Below are 21,010 nucleotides of genomic sequence, written 5' to 3' on the forward strand. Positions count from 1 at the left end.
ATGCTAGTAGTGAGCTGTAGTGAATTCAAAACGCTTGGTTGTTGCAGATTTGGACAGAACACATTGCCTTGGCACTGACCCAGAATCTGGAAGTAAATTAAGTTGTAGTAAACAATGTATTCTGGATTTTCACTTACGAAACGTAAATCAACATGATGAAGTTTCCTGCAAGTTTCCTGAGAGCACTAAAAACTGACAAATATGTCGACTACTCACCATGATATTCATTAGCGTCAGCTTTCTAATAATTACTAGAGAGTCCCTCACATTAATCTATTGTGTTGTAACTATGTGTTCTGTATTTGCAGTGTGTTTCATTGTGACACACGTGTATATGTTGTCATGTTAATTTGCCTGTTTTATCTTAATCTGCATTGTTTTTTTCTAAATGTGTTTTGCTTATTGCTAATCCTATCGAGGGGGGAAAGTTTCTCTGTGTTCAACTTAAATCTGAGTTTAAGGTACCTGTGAGCATAAGTTATGACATCACAACTAGTTTGGAGCCAATCGTGGTCCAGTGTGCAATTTACACAAATGTGATGTGGAAACATGGAGCCTCCAGTGCACATACACTGACAATGTAGGAGACATCTTGTCCAAGCAGTTAAACTTTAAAAATGAAAAATATTTCCATATTCATAAAATCTGGATTTTTCAGTGAGGGAGAAGATGTCACTTTAAGAATTTCTGACAAGGTAATTGAGCTTTTCTTTTAAGGAAAAACTATATCAGACAAATTATTATTCAAAGCAGAACATGTCTTAAAACATGTGGAGAAGATCATTAAGTTATAGTGCATTAAGTCCTCTATGCCACTGCAGTTTACAATCAAAACCCAAGATACTTTCTTTCAATGAAAACCAATGACCATGACCAAAACCACCAACACACACAATAGAGTCTCCTTGAAAAAAAACTGCAGCTGACATAATCTGGCAGCAGCTGGTGATGTTTCTGTGGCAATTCAGACTCAACTGTGCCAGAGGAGGGGCCCAGGGGTTTGACACACACATACCCTCACATCACCTAAAAAAACAGATAAGTGGGCTCAGAGTAGCTCCAATCAACTATAGGAGATAACAGAGCAAATAAGCTGCTCTTTTTCTCTCTATAGCTGTATTTTAAGTATAGAGTGGACAACTAATTGAGGCTAGGTAATTAAAGGGTCCACTTATGTAGCCAAGCATTCGACTATTATTTTCTGTACACCAGTGTCACAATATGCTACGCATTCTGTGCATGACAAGGTCCCCGCTGCGCATAATGACACATCACCTGCTTAGCTGGCAAAGCTTTTCCTCCGGAGAACATAGGCTAATCTGTTCCACTTGAATAAGAACATAGCATCCTGCTATGCGGGACACGAGCATTTTCCACAGACCCATGTGTGACTCATCCCTGTGTTGAGACATTGGAGGGAACAATTCAGTCTTGAAGGGATTTCAGTGCTCTTTTCATTCCAGATGCTCATCATGCTGTTGTGTGAGGGAATTCCATCATTAAAAATCTTTGCAGTGATGAAACATATTATCTCAAAAGTGCATGTCGGCCAATGTGTTTAGTAATTTTGCAGTAAAACATTGGCACATTTGAGCTCACTCTTTTTTTTTTTTACCCTATTGAAAAATGCCATTTGAAAGAACTGAAACAGGCCCTTTGTTTCTGACATTCATGATACACAAGCTGTTTCAAAGGGCAGCACTGGCCTGAGGGTTTGAGAAACGCAATAACAGCCAAATGCTTCTTCTTGAAATACCAGATCCAGCTGGGAAATTACACCGTTTGCAAAAACAGGAAACACCACATCAAACAAATTTTTGTGTAGCTGCAATGATAAGTCATAAATCGAGTTATTTTGACCGCTGATAAGTCATTTAAGACATTTTTCAATGAAAAATGCCAAGGTTGGAGAATATCCTGCTTTTCTTGGTCCAACATGATAGTAAATTGAATATTTTGAGTTTTGGACTGTTGCTCAGGCAAAACAATTTGATGACATCACCTTGCGTTCTGGAAGATAGTGGTGGGAAAATAGCGGCCTGCCACTATCCAAATGTGCCATGACTGTTCACAAATCTACAGTAGATAACAATGCAAACATAAGGCTCATATAACATTTATGACCTTAACATGAGATTAACTAACAAGATGTACATGATAACACAATTAAATAACATAAATTGCCATATCTGACATTAACAGGTACATGTATGTGTCAATAACAGCATTTTCCTTCAACCGTTAATGACGCAGGCCATTGCTTATTGTGTGTTGATAAGTTCTCAATGTATGTTCATGTTTATGAGTCATTTTATGCCAAAGGGTAGCTGCTGTCATTATGTAAGCCCTCACTAATAGGGGTTCTGACATCTGCCCTAAGATACAACCTTAGAACTGTTTCATAAATCAGTTTTATTCTCAACTGAATTAAAAGAAATAATCAAAGAAAACGTTTTAGAAACATAATGGCTTTAACCCAAACAAAGGCAGCTCCCCCCAATAAACAGTGCTGTAAAATTGCTGACCCATGCTCTAGGATGTTTTGTAGCATTTTTCACTGTTTTCTGATGTTTTATAGAGGTTTTTTTTGTTTTTTAGCTGCAATCCTTATTTTGTGTTTTAGCATATAGCAAATTTAACTTGACTGGACTATAATAGCAAAGCTATTTAGCAGCTGATTGGTGTGAAAATGTGAAGTGAGTAAAAGGATTTAAATAAAATGCAGCTAAAAAACAAAGGCTCAAAGCATTTTCTCATAGAAATCAGTTAAACCAGCACTTGAAGGCTTTGCTTTTTCAGTCTCAAGCTTCCAGACACACTCCAACAAGGCCAATTACTGTAGCTCTAAAGGGCTCTTTTCCTGGTTAACTGAGCGTGACTTCATTGTACCAGCTGACATACTAACATCTGCATCACAATCATTGTACACATTTCTCTATTTATTCAAAGATATTCTAACATAATATTTTTCCTGCAAACTCAAACTGGCCTCCACTTGATACCAGTCCACGTTTGCATATCCATTTCTCCACCCTTGAGACCACAGTCATAATGCTTTCCAAAATGAACTCTTACTCCTTCAATTCTCATAATTCCATATGCCGCAATGCAAACCAGCACTGCCAGTTGAAAAGGGCAATTCATATTATTTTCCATGCATTGGACCGCAAATGAACTTGGAGTATGAATCAAGTTGGGCTCTAACAAAAGCATGTCCTGTTATAACCAAGACAGTATTTCCACATTATTCTTTATTAGGCCTAAAACTTTCCTTTTTGATAAAGGTTATAGTTAGGGCCAGCCCAGCCCCTAGTTATGCTGCTATAGGCCTAGACTGCCAGGGGACTTCCCATGATGCACTGAGCTCTTCTCTCCTTCTTTCCCTCTCCATCTGCATGCATTCATGTACCATTAATGCATGTTACTAACTTGGCGTCTTCCCTGTAGTTTTGTGCTTTCTTGTCTTGCAGGAGACCTTCGGCTGTGGACTGCCTGCTGTCCCCGTGGTACAGCTGTCCCCGTGGTACACTGCTTGATGCCCACCGCTGCTGCCATTATTAATAGTCATATTTGCCCACTGCTACTGCTATTATTATTAGTCATATTTCTATCATTATTATTATTATTGCCTCTCCCCCTCTTCTTTCTCTCTCAATCCAACCATTCAATGCAGATGGCCGCCCGCCTAGAGACCCGGTTCTGCTCATGGTTTCTTCCCATTAAAAGGGAGTTTTTCCTTGCTGCTGTTGCCAAGTGCTTGCTCATGGGGGAATTGTTGGGTCTCTGTAAATTAAAGAGCACATTCTAGACCTACTCTGTGTGAAAAGTGCCCTGAGATAACTCCTGTTGTGATTTGGCACTATATAAATAAAACCAACTTCACTTGACTTCTATTTTGCTGTCCTGTTAAAGGAATATTTGGACACTTTGGGAAATATTTGCTTTTTAGCCAAGAGTGAGATGAGAGGATAGTTACCTCTTACATGTGCGTGCGCTACATATGGAGCTGCAGGTGATTAGCTTAGCTTAGCATAAAAACTGGAAACAGGGAGAAAAGGCTAGCCTGGCTCTCACTAGAGTTCAAAAATATGCTTACCTCTAAAGCTCACTAATTAACATGCTGTACACACATTGTTGTAAAGAAATGTAAAAAATACAGGTAGTTATGTGCTATAACTATTTCTTGACGAACAACAGGGAAGTCACTGCACTCGGCCACTGTTCACCAAAAAATAGTTGCAACAAGAAAAACCACAAATTGATGTATTTACAATTGTGTTTGTGCATGGATTAAACAAGTGACTTTCGACAAAGCTTTAGAGGTGTTGATAGGCTTACATTTGAACTTTGGATATAGCTGTTTCTGCCTGTTTCCAGTCTTTATGCTAAGCTAAGCTAATCGCCTCCTGGCACACAGTGAATTGCCTTCAGTTTCAAACTAGTCTTTAAATATGCACATATTCACAGATTTTGAGGATTTCAAGGTAATACAGAACCAACCAAGAATCCACTCCTGTTTAAGCATAATGAGCCTTTACAGGAAATCCATGAATGAAATAATCAGGGCTAAATCATCTAAACCATAGACACACGCATATACACAGACACACACAACACAATTGTAAGAAACCCTGTTACCTTACTTGCCTTAGAGACTCTGCCACTGTTCTTAATCACTCAGTTGCTTGGGTGAACTCTCAGGTATAATTACAGCAGTTCAAATCAAACTGAATGCTAATGGTTTTTTTACAAGGTTATACAGTACCATTCAAAGCACTGGGCTAGAGAGTTAACCTCCTTAGAGGGCTGCCAGCCAAAAGGCAACACAATCTCCCCAATGCAGAACAGACAAGCTCTGGTTTAAATGGAAGAGGAGCTTTTTTGTTTTTCTTTGGTTTAATTTAATCAATTTGTACAACAAAGCACCAAGATGACGTGCATTTTTACTTAAAAGTAAGTTATAAAAAAAAAAAAAACCCACGTGAATGCTTACCTGTTGTAGGTTGATCAACACATCTATCTCAGGGGCATGACCTCCTGTAGCCATGGGGCCTGGCTAGCAGCCAGGGGTAAAGAATAGATTCTGACAAGGGGCAGGGGACAGAGGGAAGACAGCTACTGTTGCTAAAATAAAATTAAACAGAGGGGTTTGTGGGAAAAAGATGTGACTGGCCAAATGTCCTATAGATGGAGTATGACAGGTGTGGTGGGGGTCAGGTGTGGCTATGGGAGTAGGGTGGGGTTAGTGCAGTTGAGAGAGGGGAGTAAGTGGGAGAGGGCAGGAGGGAAAGATGGGGTGCAAAGCAGCAGGAACCCGGGGGAGGATGGGGATCAGCCCTTCTCTTTCACGGCTGGGGGTCCAGGAAGCCTTTGGGGTGGCATAACCTGCAGGAGAACAGACAGGAAAAATAAAGTTATTAGTCTGGAATATATGCACAGCTGGACCCTCAGCCAAGTACAGTACATAAACTCCATACAATGGAAATGGTCACTGATCTGTATGCTGAGAAAAACACACCCACACATACAGTTTGAAATGCATTTTAAATGTTAAAGGCAAACATGCAAAGACAATAATTATCTCTATGAAAATTATCTCTAAATATATTTAGGAATATGCAATAAGATTACAAAATTAATGAGGCAGAAGTGACTGTGATACATCATGATTTCATTGCTGCTTCACACCCACAAGATGGCATTTGTGTTTTGCTTCTTAATTAATGAATATATCTCTTATCTCTTACATGTTCCCTGCGGTGTTTTTATCAGCTGTCATGGTGATTGAGAGGGTGCTGACATGCAACAGTCAAGAACCATGTCTGGACTTGAACTGAAGATGTTGTGGTTGCACCCCCGACACACCTGCTCTTTCTATTTTTTATTTCCAGGGCTTCATAGAATGGATTTATGTACCGGTGAGTGGCGGCAATGAGCTCTCTTTGTTGAGGACCCCTGAACTTCTGAAAGCACCTCCTAACTGGTGCCATAAACAAAAACTGTCCACTAAACAATGATGTAAAAACACAATAAAAGCAATCCAAAAAAAGACTTTATTAAGTTTCTTCACATACTCCCTAAAACAGGGTATCTTAAACAATATTCGCTTTCGATGCTGAGAGTTATATGAGAAGATCGATACCACTCTGTGTGTGTAGTAAATATGAAGCTACCTTTGGCCAGAGTCAGGCTAGCCTTTTCCCTCAGTTTCCAGTTTCTGCACTGAGCTAAGCTGCTGCTGGTAGCTTCATATTTACCGTACATAAAAAGCAAATAAGCATATTTCCCAAAATGTTTCCCAAAACTATTCAATTGAGACCTTTATGGATCTACACAACATGGTTGTACAAATTGTTCCTGGATTTACTTAGTTGTGAATAATACTTAAAATATAAATGTAGCGAGCCTCATCATATGTTATCTCACCATATACAAAATGAGTATTGGTACAAACTTCTTTTTATTCTACTTTACTTCAAAATATATATTTGTTTATTGGGCATGTATAGAACCAGAACTTGAATTACTTTACAAAGGTACCAACACGGAAATTCCCTTTTTCAAGAGGCCTTATTGTCCCTTTCCACCTAACAACTGTCTCCCAAAATAAACCCATCTGATATTTACTATCCATAAAAGCAGTTTGAAGAGTCCCATCACAAATTAACTTGACATCTTTTCATCAGCTTGGTAAAAGGCACTAAGCTTTTCTAAGGGAACACTCCTCATAAACTACGCCAATAATAGTCTTTGTTATATAAGTAACTGTGCTCTGTTAATGATGTTTTTTTCTGTCTCAAGTTAAACTGGATGTTTGACTCCAGTAAAGAGAAGTGTTTCAGGCAGCTATTAGCACCTTACTACCTTCAGATTGACTGACTGATTGTAAAGACATGTTGTTCAGGTGGCGCCCTGAGGATAACGTTAATCTATATCTTTACTTAACTCGTCTACATTCTCACTTACCAGTCCAATTTGAACACACACACACACTTAAATAAAACAAACAAACAGAAGAAGGCACTTTTGGGCTGCTTAATGATGATGCCAAAATAGACACAACTGATTATTTTGGTTTTAACATGGAGGAGAACAGGTGCCGCTCATCCATGTGAACATGCCAAGGATTGCTGGTCAGTAATTATTTTGGGCAGTGGAGGAGAGGGCAAGCCAGCTGAAACAATTGTCATTCACTTCACCAAAGATCTAGTTAAAGTATCCAGAATTTCTGTTAATCAGCAACATTTCCATTACACAATATGTTGTGAGAACAGACTGAGTAGGAAATACTAAAATTAGTTGTTCCTGTGATCCCTCTGTGTGTTTGTGGTCAAGTGATAATTCTGCCAAACAAACAAAGCCAAATGCAATAAATACATTTTTGATCAAAATTAAGTTAGAACCAGATTCTGCAGATTCTGTTTTACCAAATGAACAAATATTATGCTATAAAATGTGCAAGAAATAGCATTTAACATTTGCAAGAACTAGAAAACAGAGGTAACCCCATATTGCAGTGACTGGACTCCAGCTAGTTAAGGCTAGCTGGTGAGATAACACACACTTTTTTCCCTTTAACTAATATATCAATTTAGTTTACTGCAACATTTAGCAATTTAGTTAGCCTACCACATAAACAAGGCAGTTGCTCAATTAAGTCAGAATAGAGCAGATAATGAAAAAGTAACACTAGTTACTCATCTTGCTAAAAGCCTAGCTAGCCTAGCTTTGAAGAGTAGCAGTAATTGCAGCCTCTGACTCCAGTGGAAATTCATGTGATTTGATGTGGTTAAGCTACCTTTATGTACTTAAATATTAATTTATCCAACTAGCTAATTTGTTACAATGGAGAAGAAAGCTGAAGGAAAGGCTAGAACATTTTGGTTTGTAGTTACTGCATTTTCCCTGTACCCTTTAGACTGTCAAAACAGAGAGTTACAATCTTTGGTTTTCTTTTTGGGTTTGTTGTTTTTGTGCACAAAATTAAGGTTTTACAAAATATATGTTACACAGTTTGGCTTAAACCTCAACCTCACAGTATTCTGTAGTTAATGTTCTCTACTTTTGTAGAGCAGAACTGACAACTATATACTGTGGTGAAGTACAGGGTTATTTCATGAGTTGGGTGTGTAGTCATAAATTCAGTGTTTTGTGAGGACTATTACAAGGTTCAGTATTAAATTAGGACGGTGTGTGCAATGACAAGGCAAAACAAAAAAATATGTTAGACTGAATTAACCATATTATCTAAATATTTTTATATACAGGGACACAAAAAGTCATGGGAATTGATGGATGCTAATGTATCCCAAGTGACCCACTGTTTGAAGCTGCTGTTTTCCCACTGTCACAATAAGAGGCCCTACATCTGTCTCGGTTTTATTCAACTGACTCATTTGCTCCCTCTGAGACATTTACAGCTGGCTCATAGCTCACATTATTCGCAAGGCACTGCACAAATAAAAGTATGCTGTTGAAATGAGTATGCAGAACAGATTGAAGTTACCTCTTGAGCAATTAGGCAATTATTGTGCACAATATGGCATTATCACACTATGCTGCATCTCCAGGAACAAACTATTGCAGGGTTTCTTAGTCATCACCACACTTGAGGATATTTTGAAATCACTTATATAAAGGGATTTTACAAAAACAGTTGGTTTAGGTGATATCTTGGTAAGCATCTAAACACAAAACATTGGCATTTTAAGTTTAGAATAGTGCATAAATAATGTGTGTTACAAAGCAAATGGTCTGTGCTTTGACAATAAACAGCCTTCAAATGTACCAAACCCTGCACAGCCAGACTAATCCATGCTGAGAAACTCCCACCATCTCACACTTTTTCAATACCAAGTACTTGTGCTGTTTAAATGTGGTACCAGAAAGCCTTTAGAGAGCCCCTTGTTGCAAACCTCACACACATGCTCCCTCCTACCTTCCATTGTGTCTGAAGGACCAGGGTGTCGTGCTGATTGGCCACCGATGGAGTGTGCAGTCACCTTGGACAAAGCTGACCCAGTACCTGCCTAGCCCACCACTCTACTAATACCGCTAATATCAAATGTCCCACCCACTCCATGCCAGCTGTGAAATCAGAGAGCTCTGAAAGGCTCGCCCTTTGAATGTGTGAAGGGGACGGTGACATACATACGTGACAGACATTGACAGTGTTGTGGTGGTGGTGGTGGTGGGGGGGGGAGGAAGCAGCTGAGGAATGCCAACAGAGAGGAGAAAAAGGAAAACAAAACCTCTGGTGAATGATGGGTCTACAATACAAATGATGAGGGTGATTTAGAACAGACTCATTACAAATAATCAACTGAAATATATGCTACTCATATTCCACTTGAGAAAGCTTTTGTCCAGCTGATTACTCAAAGAAACAGCCAACACTTAAAGCTATTGATGAGGAAGTTATGTCATAAAAATGTTAAATGAATGATCACCGAAAAATTAACTTGCAGATATTTGTTTAAAAAAAAAAACGGTGTATAAGTAAAAACAAAGAAACTACAAATAACAACACAGTGATCATGACTGAAAGCTTAAGATTGTGATTGTAACTGTAACTTTGTTGCATCTAGTTTGGTAGATAAGAGAGCAAGAACGATGTGTTGGACACACATTTCATTTGATCAGATTATTGTGTAAAGCAAAACTCTAACACTAATCGTGCAACTGACTTCATAAATACTCTCATACAGGATTTTTCCTGCAATAAGAATATGAAGGTGGCTGCTTTGACCATGTAGCAAATGATAAAAATCTATTTCTTTACAATTAAATGTGTCATTACCAATAAAAACATGTGAAGGTGGAATCACTCCAAGGTTGAGATAAAAACAACAGAGCAGAATGATGCACTACTATTGAAACCAAATACTGTACTCCAGTGCAATCCTGTGGTATCTGAGCTTCTATTTCTATCTATAATATTTCATGATGAAAACGAGATGTTACTAACTTCACTAATTAATATGGTTGCATTCAATTAGATGTTATGTTTACATGCCACATTAATAGCACTTCTCTCAAAGGTGTAAATTAATGTTTCTTCAAGCCATTTATGTGACTGCATTAATTAACAAAACTCCATAACTAGCATGTTTACATGATTATCCAGAGAAAAGCTGGATTGTTTTTAAAAAAGAAAAAAACTTGAAGTGCATCTTGACTATGAAATGTCACCCTTCAGATAAAAGTCATGTAGCATCACATCATATCACATGTAAACATGCATTAGACAATATTCCGATGTTCACAGAAGCACAGATGTTTGCGTTGTTATTCTTTAGCAGTCTGGTGTTTGTTGCACATCATTTAATCAAAGTAACCACAGAGGATCATTGTGCCTAATGGAACTGTGCTTTAGTGCGGCACTGATTAGGCTGCAGATGTCAAACTCATATCTACTCATATCTGTGGACTCCAGATGGCTGTAGGGATTCAATCAACTCAAGGGGAGGGTTTTCATACTCTCCAAAAGCAGTTATGAATCACAGAAACTGGTGAGTATTAATATTCAGCCGGGAAGAGACTGCGTTACTGACATTCTTCCTTTAATTGTTTTTTTTAAATATGGAACACAATGCTTTCTCTAGTTGGGCAGTGTTTCTATAAAGGTTTTTTAAAAAATCATCAGTAAAAAATAGTACTAAAAAGTCATGAAATAATCATTAATTGTGCCAACTAGTAAATCCATTCCATATTCTCTCTGTAACTGGTAAATTATATCATCTGGGATGTGTTATGGCACCGAAGAGCTCGGATTAACTTTGATCAAAAACTGAACTGAAGAAATAGTTTTGGCATCAGCGCGGAGACATCTTGAAGAGTTTCACAGTACATACTGACAAACATGGACAAGACTTCACATAAAGTGCGGAGAGAGAGAGAGAGAGAGAGAGAGAGAGAGAGAGAGACTGCAAACCACAGTTAACCTGTTCAACCACACATTTCAGTCTGTAGCAACACTAATTACTCAGCACCACTTCGGCATCAAAGAAATTTCAGTTGTGATACTTAATGAGACCTCATGTAGCTTCACACGGCTTTTATCAACTAACAGGCAGCGCTGCCGAAAAACGTCATCTGCTGTCCCCTGAAAACACAGTGCAATTACAGTTTTCTGCTCTCCTGTTGGTCAGAGATTCACAACAGAGGCCTCCAGCTGAGTTGTCATTCCCAGTCGCCCCCTAAAAAACCCACTCCAGACAAAGCAGCAAACTATTTCTTGATTTATAGATCTATGTTTAGACACAAGTGGGCAGTAAACTGAGAAACATGGTGGCTCATAGTTCTACAAAGCCTCAAACTTTGACAGTACAATGCTGAAGATAAAAAAAAAAGCCCAAAATAAGCTTCAAGGTCAAAGTATCCAGGCCAAAAAATGGAACAATGAAGATACTGATTACACATATGATCAATTATGTATGTACATTCATACAGCAAGACATTCAAAGCAGGTGATGAAGGAGTCGATTTATTCACCCTAGATTTATCATTTATCCACTCAGTCACACTTCTCTACTACTGTGAGCTCACAAGTTCTTTCAAGAAAAACACTGTTAGTTTTATTTGTCTGCCAAGTGAATGGTATTTCATCAGTGATGCTCACAGTATTGAAAAATAAAACTTTTAAAATCAACAGTAACCTGTATTTCCAGAAAGAGAGCATCCTCTAGATAATCAACACGCCTCACTGTCACTGCAGTACTTTCTACCAACAAAAAAAAAAAATAGTCCCTATGAAAACCATTAATAATGAATTCTGTGCACACATTTTACTGGAAAGGCAAAGTACTGTTGAATTCATATTGTCACTGTGAGCACCACAAACAAAATTTAATTTACCTCTATTGTGTTGGGTGGAGGCAGAAATGTACTGTAAATATGTATGAATTTCAAAAAACTACTATATTTGGTTAGATAGAGAGCTGCAATGATTAGTCAATTAAAATGATTAGTTGAACAACAGGAAATTAATATGCAACTTTTTTGATAATTGGATAATCCTTTAATTGTTTTTTAAGCAAAAATGCCAATAAATAAATAAATAAATAAAAGGTTGTAGCTTCTCAAATGTGAAGATTTGAAGCTTTTCTGCATCATACATGACTGTAAACATGAATATCTTTGGATTTTGTGGGCTGTTGATAGATGCCATCATGGTCTCTAAGAAATTAAAACTGGCATGTTTACTATATTCTGACATTGAATAAACAAAATCATTAATTGAGAAAATAACCATCAGATTAATCAATAATGAAAATAATCATTAGCTGCAGCTCTAGTGCGATATGTCTGTTTAGATACCACTGCAGGGAGGAGAGGTCAGTCATTTCATGTTTCATATTAAGTGACAACAGATTGCGTTAATTATATTTTTTAAAAAGCATAATATTGTTGGGACCAGGCTGCTGTAGCATTAAATTTAATTACTTCAACGATGTTAAAGTATGAGATATCTCATTCCTTCTACAGAAACTCATCAGCCTCTGACTCCTAATTAACTTCACAATTAATTGTTATAAACACTCAAACTGATATAACAGCAGGATATTTTACAGTTCTTGGGCATTTCTTTAAACATAACTCTATTTTGTTTGTACTGTTTTTTACTTTTACATTCTGGCAGTAGATGTTTGTGGTCAGTTCATCTAGTGGAGGTTATATTGTAGCTTTCATGGCTTTTGAAAGACCACTCACCAGCTCCTTCTCTTCCAGACTCAAGTATGATCAATACTCGCACTACATTCTGATATTCTTTATTTAAAAAACACTGAACCTGAACGGTGTCAGATTACCTAAACCATTTGATTTCCACAACAACCAAACAACCAGCTGCTTTAACCCTTCAGCTGCTGTCAATCCTGTTAAGCACCATCAGTCTCCTCTCCAGTAAATGATGCTGAGTCACTACTATGCGACCTTATCCGCCTCCAGCTTGTGTTTGAACTTGAATCTCAGACTATATCACGCGGCTCAGGGATGACCCATAGAGCTTCTGATCTTTTATAAGCGAAGCAGCAACGCACTTTCTATTGTGCAAGCAAAACACCGCAACACAACAACGACTATCAACATACTACGACCAGTAAGCCTCCGCCTCCGGAGCCGTGCTGCTCTACCTGCTCACAATGAACACGCCTCTGCCTCATAGTGCAGCTCTGCGCACAACACTAACACCGTACCTGCGAGGACGGACTCTTAAACATAGATTTAGAAGGTTGCACAACTCAGTGTGAACAGAAACCTCAATTCGGGAAACGTTACACAGTCATTTCATTTGCTCAGGCGCATGCATGTCTTTGTTGCATAGCAAGTGGCCAGACAGCGACTCCCATCATTTTTGATAATGCTTGCCCACTCAAAAACTCAAGACTGTAACATTTTCATTTGTAACCACTGTATTCGCTGACTTACCTGTAGTTTCAGAGAGCAGTCCAGCGGTAGAAAAACTAGAGGCAAGAGATGCTGCGACTAAACAAGAGAGCAGCAGCAGCAGCAGCAGCGGCAGCAGCAGAGCTGGTCCATACCTAGTGAAGACACGCCACGCAGTTTACTGGATCTGCAAAGGATGCTCAGCATGACCACGTGACTCTGGAGGACAACCTGCCTATCTCAAGTCACTGATGGATGCAAGTACCAGAAAAACATGCTATGCGTTTCATCTTAGATGGGTAGGTAGGCAGAAAAAATACATTTTGCGATTATTATTATTATTATTATTATTATTATTATTATCATTATGCCGATTAGTAATATAAGTTAGTAATAGTGGCAGTAATAGTATTTGCAACAATTATATTAAACTCACTGTATGAATGCTGTGATGTAGGCTAATATATGCACATTTATAGTTGCCCACATCTTCTTCTACTTTAAAGGTACACTATGCAGGATTTTCCTAAGAACAAACAATGTATAGACTCATACAACAGTAAACCCTCTCAATCATCACTTATGACCCACTAGTGATTACTGAAACTAGTCACTAAGTGTGTGGCAGTGTATATATCTACAGAGACTCTTCCCTCTGCCTGTATTTTCTTGTTATTTTGCTGTGTTGGGATGCTTCTGGGCGTCAACCTCCGGGCAGTGGGTGTGTAGCTTTCAGCCAATAACAGCGCACAGGGTGAATGTGAGGTCGGGACTCGTAGCATAGCTACTAGGTTACGTGGCTGTCTCTGTCTCTCTCCTCTTTCTGCTCTGCAAAACCCAGCAATGCGGCACCTTCCCGCAGGGTTGTGCCGAGGTGTGGGCGTGTTTATTTGCGCTCTAGAACGTAACCACCGTGAAACAATCAGATAATAGTTTTGTTTATCCGATTCACGGCTTTGTTCTCTCGCCAGTGCCTCTCTCTCTCTCTCTCTCTCTCTCTCTCTCTCTCTCTCTCTCTCTCTCTCTCTCTCTCTCTCACTTGTTCAGCCAGGGAGGAGGGGCCAGCTCTGAATGTTGTGTGTGTGTTTACAAACACCAACCAATAAATCCTGTATAGTATATCTTTATAGTATAATAAATAAATCATGACTGGATTGCATAGTTACAAACAGAGGACGTTGTGTGTTTGACATCTCAAAGAGGGAATGACTTAATCCCATTTAGGATTAAAGCTTCATTGCTATTACTTCAGGCGAATAAAATTACTTCCATTATACGGCACTATTGCTTCAAGTCTTCGGAAACGTATACAGAAATAGACGGACAGGCACACAAGGGTGGATTATCAGCCGGGCAAAGCAGGCTACTGCTCTGCTGCCTCAAATTCATGCTGTGTCACTTGGTTTGTGGTCATATGTATAATTTTGTCAGAACCTTAACATCCGCATTACCTAATCGTGGGGCCCTCCCTTTCTTGTTGAGAAGATCCATGTTCTTCCATGGTGCTCATTCCCAAATAAATGCGTGTCAAAGAAATTCCTACAAGTTCACTGACACACTTTAAACCTGGGTTCAGGTAGTTTATAGGTGTAACGACACGTAGCTGGAGCTGCAGGGTAAATATACTAAAGCTGCCGCGCATCTGCTCACATGGATAGATGGCTAGATAGATAGATAGATAGATAGATAGATAGATAGATAGATAGATAGATAGATGTGCTGCTTCTAAAAGACTTCCTGTTCTGAAACAGACATATCACTCTCTCCAAATCAGATGGCCATTTATTACAGTACATGCTACCAATGTCAACACTGCATTGTCTACTACTCATTACCTGACTGTGTAGCTTAGTTGCAAAACTAAAAAAACAAAAAAAGTCAATAGTTATTGTCTGTGGAGACATTAAGTTCTCAATAGCCGGCCATTAGAGTGGAAAATCGGCCTTTTGTGGGATATAAAACCATTCCCTCACATTCACAGCAGCAAATGTAATGTTTGAGCTTCATGAAACTTTGGATTAGTTTTATTTTTTTTGGACTTCCCACCCACACTCATCAAACACCTTTTGCAGTGGAGTATACTGTATGTTAGTCTGTCTTGTGCTGTGTTTTTTTTCTACAGTATGTTTGCCTTAATTTTTGGTGTGCGGGTTCTTTCTTTCCAGACATAACAGACATCGTGTCTTTAGCCAGCACAACCTGACTTTGAGAGTTACTTTATTAAAAAATAGCTGTCCACAGTCAAATTATTTTCCAAGTCAAAATACACTTCTATATTCATCAGGCACCACTGCTCATTTAAGAAAACACAGTCTGAGTGTATTAGATGAAACATTGTTTAGAATGACGTCTTTGTTATTTTTTTTGGAGGTGATGTATTGCTAGTGAGGTTTATAGAGAGGAGATTCAGGCAGTTATATTCAGCTGTGCAGCTGCTGGCAAAGGTTATGTGTAAATTATACAGATACAGCTGGCAAAAGAGGGAACACTAGAGCAGATCATCAACCGTGTGTCAGCTCACATGTCACCGTGCTTTGCAATAGAACAAAATGTGCACGTTCAAACAAATTTCCACAGGTGCCGGATCAAAAACCTGACGGGAGGAAACAGAAATAGCATGAATAGTTCTCAATGTTTTCATTTGACTGACAAATCTCAAATGTTACCATCCTGACAACAAGAGACTGTTTTACAAAAAACATGCACACATCTAAAACAGCACGCATTCACTCTATTTTAAGAATCTCTATGAAAGCATATGAGGTCAAAGTGAATTGAAACAGAAGGAACTTGTTGCAGCAAAAGGTATATGCTGTTATGTTTTTCCTCCAGTAGAGGGCATCCTAACTTCAAATATAAAAAGACATTGCACATAATTTAAGAGTGACTTGAATATGATGTACAGTTGCTTAAAGCTTATGATGGTATACAAATACAAATAGGAAGCATAGGTATATGGAAAAATGTCTCAAATGCTGTCTCAAACTTGCTGTCAGATTGTTATTCTTATTTTCCAGTTTCATTTTCCAGTTCTCCCTATTTATTTATAGTGAGTAGTGACAGTTCAATGCCCTGTCTAGAAAGGATAACAGATTATATGTCAGACTTCATAATGGTAGCAGGAAACCCCGCTAATGTTATTAGTTTAGAGATGTTTAAATCTGCAAGACAGACATTGCACAGCTGGAGGATCTTCCAGATGGAACACTTTCCACTGTCATTGTTTGAAGAAGAAGAAAAAAAAAGACAAATTTATAACTCTCTGTTCCCATGGTAGCAGGGATGGTGCTCATTGTGTGCAGGTTTACTGCCCTCAATTCTTCTCAGTGGATGATGATGATGATGATTTTACTCTCCCCTTCTCGCCACAACACCAGTTTAATAAGATGAACGGCATCTGAGTATTATTACTATGTGAAAAATGAACGCTGAGGGACGGATTCACAGACAAAGAATGAACACAATTACTGAATCAGCTGTGCAAAAAGCTGAATATACAAAGAAACGGGTCCTTCTCACATATCACACATTTGAATGAGCTTACAGGGGATGTAATCACCTGCTTTTAGCTCGTTTCCTAATGTGACCTCAGACAGACTTCCTCAGGTGATTTTACAGGATGTTTCATTTGGCTCTGTCAGTACGTGAAGCTCGCATCTCGCAGCCCAGGGGCAAGGCTATTTGTCAAGTGATTACAGGTCTCCCAAAGGGAAATAACACTTTAAGACCACCAGTCATTCATTGGCCTCTGTTCAAACACCTCTCTTCTTCAGACAAGGTCAGTGACAATGCAGTCCTACAGTAAGGAGCGTTTTAGTGTCTCTCAGCTCGCTGTTTTGGTTTCCGGCCCCCAACTCTGCTCTCACCAAGCTTGTGTCCAGCTGCAGCAGGCAGCTCTTTTTAGTGAAAACGTTCACTTACAATATGCTACATGAAAAACAGGAGGCCAGAACAGAACTAAAGGGAGAGTAAATATTGGACTTACATTCATCTGGAGGACAGACACACAACTCCAAATTAACGCTGTTGTTGCTCTGCAGCTGTAATAGGCAAATGTTTGCTAACACTTCCATTATAATAACTTAAGAAGGTAATAATATGACTGAATAATATGAGTGTTTTCAGCTTGTTCCACTGCAACCAAACGGCCAAAAATCAATTAATGCAGCTTTTAATGTGACAGTGTTTGAGTAAGCTAAAACAGTGTGGAAGGAATTTAATAACTGATACCCCAAGTCATATTTTTATCATGCATTTGCCATATTATTAATTTAAAAATTAGTTGAGCAAGACAGAGTGTATAGCCATGCTAGTAACTCTGTGAGGTTGTGTTTATGGGCACAGCAGCACTTCGAGCCAGATGCTAACGTCAGCATGCTAACACACTCATAATAACACTAACATTTTAAGCAGGATTAACGTCAATCTTGTTCACTGTCTTAGTTTAGCATGGCAAATACACAATAGCAGATTTTATGCATATCATTGTATCGTATTGTATATTTATTGTATCTAACCATCCGTGAGAAGTAGCTAGCTCTCCAAACAGCAATATTACAAAGCAGCTTCCTCAGTGGTTACATTCTTATATAAAATGGTTCATGGCTCATGGTTCCCTGCTTCCACTGGAATTTGATGGAGGTTATTAATATATTTTGTGTACAGACTTCCTGTCCAATAAGCAAGTCACTTCTCGCTCCTCCACTTCTCTTTGTACGAACTGCCACAACTACATAGCACGACTGCATTGTCATGTGTTGCTGCAGCTCATCTAGCAGTGGGGATAGCAACCGGCAAAGCTAAAGACATGAGGTATTTAACTGCTGTACATTACTAGGCAATTTTAATCACCTAGAACAAGGGTTATTAGTCCTGTTAGTGTGCTGTTTTCAGAGTAAACAGTGTGAAAATACTCATGGGTTTTTTTGAGTTGTAGCATAACACTCATTAAACTAATTATTGACGTTCGGCAGGATGGCTTATGCAAGTGATCATTTTTAAGTGAGGAGCCAGAACATTTGCATTGCATACTCCTCTTGTAAATAAAAAACATTTCTAGTCATTAAATGTTACCATTCTTTTTATTCAGGATATTAACGTTAACTGCAGGAACTGTTCAGAACAAAGCCTTGAATATTTTTCTTTAAGGTTACAACGGTTGATCATTTATATGATGATTTGTGTAGAGTAATGCCAGTACATGAGTCTTCTGGAAAATGGCGCAGAGTGAAGCCAAAACAGACATTTTGAAGGGAAGTTGGCAGGATCAGGACCACAAATGTGCAGATGATGAAAAGCATACCCCCTGGGAGTCCAGTTCAGCAGAACTCAACATCTTAAAGGAACAGTTAAAATGAATTGTGATCTAGTACGTGAGTCCAAACTACCATGTAAGAAAGTTATCCAGTGTGCATTAGACTCTGATCTTGAGTTAGAAAAGACAGACAATGGTCTTTGTAGGTAAGAATATTATCATTTAATCAAACTAAATCACTAAAAGAACTAACTGAAGAAGAAGCTCTGTGACAATATGGACACAACCCACAACAGGCAGAGGACAGGCTCCCTCTGAGAAGTAAAAGGGGATACTGTGGTGAGAAACACAATGCTGGGAGTAGAACAGTAAAAGAGCCGTAACACGACTTATGACTAAGCAAACAACATCTGTGTTGCCCCTGCTCCCACAAAGACCCACAGGGTTTGAAGTGTCTAACAAGAGAACAACCCAGTGCTCTGTTGAATTAGGTTGTTAACAAAAGGAAACTCATGTTTCTTTCTGGAGATTTTCCAAGAGGGTGTAAAAAAATATAGCATATAGGCATTCTTGATTTTTATTTCCTTCATCTTGTTTTTTTTAATTTTTTTTTGGTGATGATAAAATACTCCCTCCCATGCTAGGCTAAAGGAAAAACAAACCGGTTTAGGGAGGATGTGTTAGTGCCAAAAATGACCCAGATCACCAAAGCAAATACCAAAAATTCCCTGTGCAGATATCTGAAAAATGCAATCCACAATACAGTCCCGCCACTGAATATAAAACCAATACTGGCCACATGATTATAATATGACTCACTTACATATTGTGAAGTTATTAGCAATTTGTTTAAACACAATTTTTAATATAAGGGCCCCAAACTGATGAAATGTAATAAAAGGTTTTCAGACAACTCGAACATATACAGTAACTCCATGTGTAAAAACAGTGTTATAATCAATTGTTGTAAAATTAAAATGGAGTGTAAAAATAAATAAAAAGCTTTATACTTTTCCTTTAATCTCCAATCAATTGGTCAAAAATTCAAAAAAGCAAAATACTTAAATAGTAAAAGTTAAATAGCAGAGTAAAATAATATGTGTAGTTTCTGTTTACAAGTGATCAGTGGTAAAAGAGCAAAATTTAAAAAAAAAAAAAAAAAAAAAAAAAAGCATTTTTACACTCCATTTTAATGATTATTTATTGATGTAATTGGTTGTATTTAGTGACTTACCTGATAACCTTTTACTGCCTTGCCTTGGTTTTGTGTCTCCACAGTTTACACTTAATACTGAAGGTTTTTAAACTTGTGACAAACAGTGAAAATACAAAATTGATATGGTCCCTTAAATTGCTCATTGTGTCTTTAAAGTATCTGCCGGAGTCAGCTCGGGCCTAACGAGAAACATTTGTCGACCTCAGTGTATTTTATGAGTGAGCTCAAATTGTAGGGGACATCGATCGCAAACGCTGAATGCCACTTTAAAGTGTAATTTTTTCCCCACATGTGAGCCATACATCAACCCGTCTGCTGCATTTTGACAGTTTTTATTAGGATTGCAGTATAAAGCCCAAACTCCTGCGTAAACACAAACCCAGACACATCTACACAGAGGCAAACACGACTTGCTGCCAGAGAAGACCTGTGTAAACAGTGTCAAACTGCCCCCCCCCCTCCCCACTATCCATCCAAATGATCTTGTGCACAGTGTGGCACAGCCTCGTATATCTGCTCTGGCTAAACAAGGAGTTAAATTACTAGTCTGTCTAGCTGCCACAAAACAGAGGAAATTGTGGAGTCTCAGAATATTGTCAAGTCAATCACATGTCAATCACCGGGAAGTGCTTTAGTGCTGAAAATTGGAAAAAAAAAAAAGGAACCAGCAAGCAGCACCAGTTTTACTTTTTCTTGTCATTGAGCTGCTATTAGATCATATGGGGGTGAAAATCTGGGGGATAAAGGAGAAGACATACGATGCTAGTCATATGTTACAATCAAACCCAGGATACACAGCTATGCACTGTTGCAATTTGGGTCACCAGCATGTCCCAAAAAAAATGGACTTTATACAACATCCTACACATGCAGCACACACCCAACACTAACCCCGACCAGTCCAGCAGCACATGTTGTTGTGGTACTGCTACATATTTGCCCCTTATGCCTTTGTACCAACACCCACTCTCCAGGGAATGTGACTCAGCAGTTAAACATAACTTTATAGGGGGTAAACTGATTCAACATTCACCAGACTGGGGGAGTCCAGGCCGTTACATCTCCAGGAAACGAGAATAATTAGCTCAACCTTTCCAGTCGAATATGGTGAGCAGATCTCAGCTCTGAGTTCACTGTCGAACCTTCACTCCCTC

General features: G+C 38.6%; 1 protein-coding gene across 2 annotated transcripts in view; it reads right to left on the bottom strand.

The window, feature by feature from the left end:
- slc4a3 (solute carrier family 4 member 3) overlaps positions 1-13,671 on the bottom strand; it is a 56,105-nt gene extending 42,434 nt beyond the window's left edge. Inside the window, exons 1-2 of one of the 2 annotated variants that reach the window (XM_067603022.1) lie at positions 13,429-13,671; positions 4,994-5,385 (exon numbers count right to left, since the gene is read on the bottom strand). In XM_067603022.1, the coding sequence (XP_067459123.1) occupies positions 4,994-5,047 (54 nt within the window). In that variant the 5' untranslated portion in view covers positions 5,048-5,385; positions 13,429-13,671. Of the gene's footprint in view, positions 1-4,993; positions 5,386-8,938; positions 9,031-13,428 lie in introns of those variants that run through there. The other variant, XM_067603021.1, reaches the window with a different exon arrangement.
- Between the last annotated feature and the right edge of the window lie 7,339 nt (positions 13,672-21,010).

The sequence above is a fragment of the Thunnus thynnus genome, chromosome 11 (assembly GCF_963924715.1).
Source record: "Thunnus thynnus chromosome 11, fThuThy2.1, whole genome shotgun sequence".
Classification (NCBI taxonomy): Eukaryota; Metazoa; Chordata; class Actinopteri; order Scombriformes; family Scombridae; genus Thunnus; species Thunnus thynnus.